The sequence below is a fragment of the Dendrobates tinctorius genome, unplaced genomic scaffold (assembly GCF_039654945.1).
Source record: "Dendrobates tinctorius isolate UK_male_01 unplaced genomic scaffold, ASM3965494v1 ptg000250l, whole genome shotgun sequence".
In the NCBI taxonomy this organism is placed as follows: Eukaryota; Metazoa; Chordata; class Amphibia; order Anura; family Dendrobatidae; genus Dendrobates; species Dendrobates tinctorius.
In genome coordinates, this window is record NW_027361917.1 from 26,562,553 (window position 1) to 26,571,901 (window position 9,349).

Consider the following 9,349-nt stretch of genomic DNA (forward strand, 5'->3'; position numbering starts at 1 on the left):
CTGTTCAATCCTTTAGGTTTCAAGGTATCTAATTCAAATATCCACCGTGTTTCCTCCCTTGACATCTGTTTTATGAATCCCCTTTTCTCCAATCTTTTTTTAACCATTTTATTGCCCATTATTTTTACATTTTTCGTGGATCCCTTATGGAATAATTTAAAATGTCTAGATAAGGGATGATTGTCCTCGTTGTTCCTTATGTTCCTCAGGTGTTCACCGATCCTTTTACTGAGAGGGCGTATAGTTCATCCCACATATAATTTATGACACGGGCATTCTATAGTGTAAATAACCCCTGTTGGTGCTGCAAGTTATAAAATCATTTATCTGAAATTGAGTTCCATTTGAGGAAACCACTGATTTCTCTTTAGTAAGTTGTAGTGTTTTGCACATTTTACACCTTTGGCAAGGGTAAAATCCTTTTGTTTGATTTTTAAAAAGGCCAGTGGGGTTGTTGATGTGCCCAGGATTCCGTATTGTGGGGGCAATAATATGGCCCAAGTTTTTTACCTTCCTAAAAATGAACTTTGGATGTTCGGTTATTTTGTCCCCAATTATTTTATCCTCCTTCAGAAGTTCCCAATGTTTTTTCACAATTTTCTTTAGGAGGTGAATATTGGAGTTATATTGTGTAATAATGTGAACAGATATAGGGGTTAAAATTCCGGATTGATGTTCCTCCCTTGATTTATTGGTGCAGAGGAGTTTTTCTCTAGGGATGTTATTAACATTTTCTTTAATTGTTAGCAAATACTCCCGTTCATATCCCTTATTCAAACATTTTTTGATGCTTGTATTGGATTCCGCATCATAATAGGACGGGTCTGAGCAATTACGATGGAGCCTCAAAAACTGACTTTGTGGCACGTTCAGTAACCATCTGGGCAGATGGCAACTATTTAAGGAGATGTAACTATTAGAATCAGTCGGTTTCATATAAGTGCACGTTTGAATCTTATCCTGACTAATAAATATATACAAATCTAAAAAATTTATTCTGTCCTTACTAGTAGTAGCAGTGAACTTCAAATAAAAATCGTTTTTATTTATATCATCTAAAAATTGTTTCAAGGATTCTTCCCCCCCCCCCCCCCCTTTCCATATAAAAATCACATCAATAAAACGCAGCCATAGGGCCAGATTCGCACGCAGCGCGCCCTCCTGAAATATGTGGAGGTCTTCCCACCTACCCACATAGAGGTTTGTGTAACTGGGCGCAAATCTGGTACCCATGGCTGTACCCCACTGCTGGTTGTAGTAGTGCTTCTCATGTTTAAAGGAGTTATGTGTTAAAATAAAGAGAGCAGATTCTTTAATAAATTAAAACAGTAGGTTTTTCTCAGATGACATATTCCCTTTATGGGGGTATTGTGATCAGTGTTGCATGCAAATGTATATTGAAGTATGTTACCTTAGAGGTCTTTTGTTTGTTTTGTTTTTTAGCAAATTCCCTACACTGGAAACCTTCCTGATACTTTCGGCCCAGGAAGAACTGTGCTTGTGAAGGGTGAAATAAAGAAAAATGCTCAAAGGTGAATTATCAGCTTATTATCTGGTTTAGTAGTTTAAAACTAGTGATGAGCGAGTATTCTCGTTGCTCGGGTTTTCCCAGTGGTCTCCGAGTATTTTAGCATGCTCGGAGATTTAGCTTTCGTCGTCTCATCTGCATGATTTTCGACTGCTAGACGGCTTGAATACATGTGAGGAATGCCTGTTTGTTAGAGAATTCCCACATGTATTCAGCCTGTCTACAAGTCGCAAATCATGCAGATGAGACTTAATCTCTGAGCTCGTCAAAATACTCGGAGATCACCAGGGCATGCTCGGGGAGACCCAAGCAACGATGCTACTCGCCAAACACTAGTTAAAACTATTTGTTGCATTAGGTAAGTGCATTTCTGAATTACTATTCACACTCAAAATGCACTCATTGCATTTTTCACAAAAATATCAATTTATCCAAAAGTGCAAAGTGACTGCAGCAATAATATCTTAATACACCATTGACAAATTGCAGGCTGATGTGAACGTTGCCAGTTCTTCTGCTTTTGTGATTTTTGGAAATTTGCAGGATTGTAACATAAAGTCACCACTGATTTGCAGGCAAACTGTAATATATTGTTATCGTTTACTGTCTGGAACCTGTCGAGAGTCCCAGTTGAAGAATAGTACTTCATGCAGCATTATTTTGCCCTTTCATATGAAGAGAACATTAACTCCTTACCGCCGAAGCCTGTTTTCAATTTTTCAATTTTGACCAGAGGCACTTTCTATGGTAATAACTACGTTTTTTGAGGGGTCTACATCCCAAAATGGGGTCTCTTGGGAGCCGTTTCCACTGTTTAGGCACATCAGGGGCTCTCCAAACGCAACATGGTGTCCGCTCTCGATTTCAGCCAATTTTTCATTCAAAACGTCAAATGTGCTCCTTGCCTTCCGAGCCCTGCTGTGCATTTCACACAGTATTTTTCCCCCACATATATGGTATCGGCATTCTCAGGAGAAATTGCACAACAAATTTTGGGGTACATTTTTTTCCTGTTACCCTTTTGAAAATAAAGAAATTTGGTTCGAAAGTAAGATTTTTGTGAAAAAAATGTTAATTTTTTCCTTCCATATTGCAAAAATTCCTAAGAAGCACCTGAAGGGTTAATAAACTTCTTGAATGTGGTTTTGAGCACCTTGAAGGGTGCAGTTTTTAGAGTGGTGTCACTTTTGAGTATTTTGGTCATATAGGCCCCTCAAAAAGTCTCTTCAAATGTGATGTGGTTGCTAACAAAAATGATGGTTTTGTACATTTTGTTGGAAAAATGAGGAATCATGAGTCAACTTTTAACACTTAGAACTTTCTAACAAAACAAATTATGTTTCAAAAATGATGCAGATGTAAAGTAGACATGTGGGAAATGTTTATTAACTATTTTGTGTGACAAAACTCTCTAGTTTAAGGGCATAAATCTCTAGTTTAAGGGCATAAAAATTAAAAAGTTTGAAAATTGCTAAATTTTCATATTTTTACCAAATTTCCGATTTTCTTCACAAATAAACAAAAGTCATATCGAAGAAATTTTACCACTATCATGAAGTACAATATGACACGAAAAAACATTCTCAGAATCACCGAGATCCGTTGAAGTGTTCCAGAGTTATTACCTTTTTGTGATGTATTGAAATGTTACCTGTTTTGTTACCTTTTTTTTTTCATGTTTCTTTTTTCTTTTGGCAACAGATTTTCTATTGATCTTAAGCCCAGTGGCTCCCAGGACATTGCCTTGCACTTGAATCCACGCATGAAAGAGAAGGTGTTTGTGAGGAACACATACTTGAGTGATTGCTGGGGATTAGAAGAACGGCTACTGAGTGGATTCCCCTTCTTTCCAGAAATGTATTTTGAGGTTGGTTGACGTTTTTACGATTTGGAATGAGGTATTTTAAAGGTGATAATATACCTCCTATGATATCAAATGTTACTTCTCATCCATGCCATTGGGGGACACACTAACTTGGATTATAGCTAGCTGCCACTAAGAGCACTTGCAATCCAGCCTCCGTGTTCACGTGCTTCTCCCATTCTACAGAGGCAGAGCTGTCTCTGCTTGCAGCATCCGAGAGCGCACAGCTCTAACAAGGGTCAGCCATGCTGCCAAATCAAAGTGTCAGTTCTCAAGAGTATCCCGCCCCCATGAAGCAGAAAGCAGGAGAGCAGTGTGCTCCTGAAGATAGGAACTTGCAACAAATCCTTTAAATTGTCTTCTCTTCCCACCACCTTTACCTCTCGTGCAGCCACTGATCTAATGCATATTAGCAAGAGGCACACATACCAGCTCAGCAGGTACATATTTTTTCCTTTTTTTCATGGTCCCCCTTTTAGGTTGGTAATACAGTACTGAAGTGACAGTGAGGTTGATCAACTAGTAGAACCGGCTGCCACGAGAGGTGGCGAGTTCTTCAATGGAAGTCTGAAAACAGAGGCTGGACAGACATCTGTCTGAGATGATTTAGTAAATCCTGCAACTAGCTGGAGTTTTTTGGACCAAATGACTCTGGAGGTCCCTTCAAACTCTTACCTTTCTCTGATTTGAAAACACAGGAGGAGGTAGGATATTGAATTGTAACTTCACGGTTACATGGCCATGGCACAACTTGGCTGATTGTGCTGTTGTCCCTCAGCTTTATGGTCAACTAACTCTCCTAATTTTTTTTCAGTGCAATACCCATTTACAACTACCACCCCACCTTTCCCCAAAATATTGAAGGAGGGTGACCCTGTTAGAAACTGCTTCAAGTGAAATTTTCTGTATAAGTAAATACCATTTTTGAGTAAAAATCAAACAGTTAGCCCTGGCTTTGAAGCCAGTCTAGGTCTCAAGATGGGAGTGGATATTCATCAGTCGTGTGACATAGTCCATGTGCAGATGCTTTATATTGGCTGGCTACACTAATTTAGCCCCCTGTTTCACTGACGTGGATGGGTGGCATCCTATGTTCTGTGGTCAGCATCTCTTTCTGCTGAGCTACAACAGATGCACCTTTTCTTTGGGTTTTTTAGTTCTGTTATCTTTGTTTGTCGGTTTTGGGTAACAGGTGCTTTTCATTTACCCTGTCCTATCACCTTTCGGGTGCAGCTTCCCTCACTGGTGTTTCCTACTGGTGATAGACTTTGATTTATTCACTGTGCTGTAGTTTGTGTTGGTTACAGTAGTTTTGTGTGTTATTACTTTTCTTCTTAGGGAACTGCTACTTTAGCGGTCCTAGGAGATGCTAAGTACAGTCAGGTTAAGCCACCATCGAGTGGGAGCTCCATTTCATTACCTTAGGGTGCCAACCTCTGTGGGCAGGCAGGTACCAGTCAGGTTCAGGTACTTGTCTTCCTGGTTTGTACATTACCAAAGTGAATATGCTTTGGCTGTCATAACACCAGCTTCACTTATCAGTCCATGACATTGGTGTCTCACTAGGCCATAAGCTCAACTGGCCAATTATCAGCAGAACTGCCTTCACTTCTATCAGAAGATCTGGTGCCAGCTGCCTTCTCCATTTTCTGCAGTTCTAGCACATACCGTCTCTGTAGATCTTACTATTGTGTCTGACCCGGTAGGATCTGCTGTTGGATATTTCAGGTTTGTCTTGTCTCATTCACATGTACTTCATGCAAATGTCTCCTCACTGTTTGGTCAGGAGTTATTTCTGCTTAAACTTCGGTAATCCATATTATTGCAAAAAAACATCCATCACCCACAAAAAATTAAAATGAAAAAATAACTCTAAATCTTTCATGATGAAAAAAGGTGAAAGTTAAAAACTCTTTCAATCTTACACATTTCAGGTCTCTATCAGTCCCTGAAAGTGAATCTGTCACCATGTTTTTGCCAGCCAATCTGAGAGCAGCATGATCTGGGGGCAGAGACAGCGATTTCATTGATGTGTCACTTACTAGGCTACTTGCTATAGTTTTAATACAATCACAGTTTTATCAGCAGGATATTGTCAATAGAAGACTAGTAATCTTGCTGCCATGTAGTTCAGCCTCGTCCTCAGCACTGATTGTCAGCTTTCTGCCTATACACAGTGTACACAGAAAGGTGCCAATTAGTGGTGTGGATGGGGTTAAACAGAGCTCAGCATTAGGATAACTCAGTTTTTGTTTTTTAATAAATCTCCAAAATGTCTACATTTGTTTGTTTTTTTTCAGTCAAGATGGGGTGCAGAGTGTACATTAATGAGAAAAATTTTTTAACTTTTTTGAATTTACCAAATGGCTGCAATGACACAAAGATTGAAAAAATTAAAGGGGTCTGAATACTTTCCATACCCACTGTATGTCATATGTTTTAATCACACTAATATATTTTTTTTTCTCTCTGTAGCTCCTGATCTACTGTGACGCTCACCAATATAAGGTTGCTGTTAACGGACAGCATATTCTGGAGTATAAGCACCGATTTAAAGACTTGGCCAAGATTAACAAGATTTTCATTAATGGAGACATTGAACTTCATGATGTCAGGGTCTGGTAGACAGAGACATGATATCTGGCAACCAATCACTAATATTATTGTGAAAACATAGAGATTTTGGTTTGATCCTGTGAATTAGTTGTGCTCAATAGTTTACATACCCTGGCAGAATTTTTGCTTTCTTGGCCTTTTTTCAGAGAATTTGAATGATAACACCAAAACTTTTTCTCCACTCGTGGTTAGTGGTTGGGTGAAGCCATTTATTGTAAAACTACTGTGTTTTCTCGTTTTGAATCGTAATGACACCCCAAAACATCCAAATGACCCTGATCAAAAGTTTACATACCCCATTGTTTAATACTGTGTATTGCCCACTCTAACATCAATGACAGCTTGAAGTCTTTTGTGGTAGTTGTGGATGAGGCTCTTTATTTTCTCAGATGGTAAAGCTGCCCACTCTTCTAGGCAAAAAGCCACCAATTCCTGTAAATTTCTGGGCTGTCTTGCATGACCTGTGCGCTTGAGTTCCCCCCCAGAATGGCTCAATGATATTGAGGTCAGGAGACTGAGATGGCCACTCCAGAACCTTTACTTTGTTCTGCTGTAGCCAATGACAGGTCGACTTGGCCTTGTGTTTTGAATCGTTGTCATGTTGGAACGTCCAAGTACGTCCCATGCACAGCTTCCGGGCTGATGATTGCAAATTTGCCTCCAGTATTTCCTGATAACATGCTGCATTCATCTTTCCTTTTACTTTAACCAAGTTTCCTGTGCCTTTGTAGCTCACACATCCCCAAAACATCAGCGATCCATGTCCGTTCTTTACAGTAGGAATGGCGTTCCTTTCATCATAGGCCTTGTTGACGTCTCTCCAAATGTGACATTTATGGTTGTGGCCAAAAAGTTCAGTTTTGTCTCATCACTCCAAATTACCTTGTTCCAGAAGTTTTGAGGCTTGTCTCTGCTGTTTTGCTTTCTTCTAGCGACTCAACCATGCAGCCCATTTTTCTTCAAGTGCCTCCTTATTGTGCATCTTGAAACAGCCACACCGCTAGTTTTCAGAGAGTCCGGTATTTCAGCTGATGTTATTTGTGGGTTTTTCTTTGCATCCGAAATAATTTTCCTGACCATGGTTTTGTTTTTACAGAGCACCTAATTTTCCATTTGTTAATCTCGGTTTGAATGCTGATGACTGGCATTATTAAATTCCTTGGATATCTTTTTGTATCCCTTTCCTGTTTTATACAGTTCAACTACCTTTTCCCATAGATCTGTTAACCATTATTTTGCTTTCCCCATACTCACAATCCGGAAACGTCAATGGCTGGATGAAAGATGCAAGAGTCTGTCTGGATCTCCGAAACTCATTTAGCTTTTATGCACACACACTGATTGCAAGCAAACAGGTCACAGGTGAGGACATTACCTTTAGTAGCCATTCAAACCCATTTGTGTCAACTTCTGTGCATGTTATCAGGCTAAAATCACCAGGGTATGTGAACTTTTGATCAGGGTCATTTGGATGTTTTGGGTTGTCATTATAATTTAAGAAAAGAAAAACACAGCAGTTTGACGATAAATGGCTTCACCCAACCACTAACCAGTGGAGAAAAAGTTTTGGTGTTATCATTCATATTCTCTGGGGAAAAAAAAAGGCCACGAAAGCAAAAATTCTGCTGAGGTATGTAAACTTTTGAGCACAACTGTATGTAGAGACATTATATTAAAATTGTTGAAATAGCTACTGATATTTATGTCCATCGAAAATTTAGCTCTAAACTGACTTTTTATTAGATTCCTTTCTAGTTGTAGTCCTCTATAGAGAATATTAGCACATTTAAATTCCCGGGGGTACATTGCATCATCTACAAGTCTTCTTTCGCTGACATGGCACTTAGGGAACATTTTTTCTTATCGGAGGACTCTCACTTGACCAAATCAGACATCCTGCTTTGCACTGATGAGGGGCAAACACCCCGAAACACATGTCTGACAATGAAGTGTTGGGTTTGACTTTTCGTACTAAGACATATGGCAAGGTTTGTTAAAGAGTCGATATTGACTTTTAAGATTGCTACCCCGAATATGTGGCGCGAGGGATCAAGTCCTTCCTCTCTAAAGAGAATATTTGCATATTCCCAAAGGAGCATTGCATGGCCTTAAATCTCTTTATGCCGACTTGGCACTCTTCAAGGAGAAATGCATTACTTTATACTGCTATACTTAAAAAGCTCTAGGGTTGAGAAATGCTGACTTTTATAGATAACATACTTTATATTAAAGATTGCATTTCATCAGATGAAGGAACAGAAATCCATCAGATTCTAGGGCGCCTTGTAAGGCTTGTTAGTTTATGCTGTGTTTAGACATGTGGAGTTGCTGCAGTTCTTGGCTGCAAAAAACTATAGAAGCCATTTCATTATATTTAGGTCCATTTGATACTACATTTTCCTTGCACTGCATTGGAAAGAGCTCTTACATAATCCACAGATATATAGTGTAAACATCCAAAATAAGCTTTTCTCAGGGGATCAATCAAAAAAGTCATCTGTTTTTACTAACCTCAGTAAGGGTAGCTTGGGCACAGTATTTTATCACTGCTGTTTTCCGTTCCTATAATATAAAATGTAAAACCTGTATAAAATAGTTCTCAGTAATGCCACATAACGTAAGTAGTACAGATTACACATGCTGCAAAATGTTCAGTCATATGAGTCAATCTGACCGTCATGGCTTTACCAGATAATTATTGCACCTCTGATGGTTATATGCCATCAGGTCTCCTAACCATATCAAAAGCACCACTATTTCATTTATAAATGATTACTGTAAGCAAACAGCTAGGCAAATGAGGCAGGACTAGTCCAGTGGGCCGTAGCATTCCCCAGACTAGTCCTGCCTCGGGTTTTGACATTCTCCATGCAGTTCCTGTCATGGTTAGGTCTACTGGAAATCTTGTCGGTGATTTTTCCATGACCAGGATTGTATAGAAGGTCTCAATTACAGCAAGGAATGAAAAAAAAAAAAAAATCACTTTTTTTAGGGAAATTGTGTTCATTCCTGTAAAAAATAAAAATAAAAATTGCACTTAAGTTGCTTCCAATCCGCTGCTTTTCCCCAGTCTAATTGCCTGTCATTCGTGGCAATTATAGCACAACATACTATGGTAATTTGCAGTACAGATAATGGCAGTGAATAGGTCAGCACTTGTGTCCTACTCTGATAATGAGACACCGGAGCCGAGATAACCTTTTCACTGCCATTAGCTGTACTCCAAACCAGTATGTTTTGATATCAGTGCAGCTAAAGGCAGGAAAATAGACTGCGGGAAAAACAGGAGTTTGGAAGTCACCTACATACATTTCTATTTATAAGAGTGAAGACACGTTCCC

The 9,349-nt window shown here is 39.2% G+C and overlaps 1 protein-coding gene across 1 annotated transcript in view; it reads left to right on the forward strand.

The window, feature by feature from the left end:
- The window catches only part of LGALS8 (galectin 8), a 67,823-nt gene extending 60,552 nt beyond the window's left edge, over positions 1 to 7,271 (forward strand). Inside the window, exons 8-10 of the mRNA XM_073557585.1 lie at positions 1,444 to 1,532; positions 3,230 to 3,395; positions 5,868 to 7,271. Coding sequence (XP_073413686.1) covers positions 1,444 to 1,532; positions 3,230 to 3,395; positions 5,868 to 6,017 — 405 coding nt within the window. The 3' untranslated portion in view covers positions 6,018 to 7,271. The remainder of the gene's footprint in view (positions 1 to 1,443; positions 1,533 to 3,229; positions 3,396 to 5,867) is intronic.
- Positions 7,272 to 9,349: the final 2,078 nt, after the last annotated feature.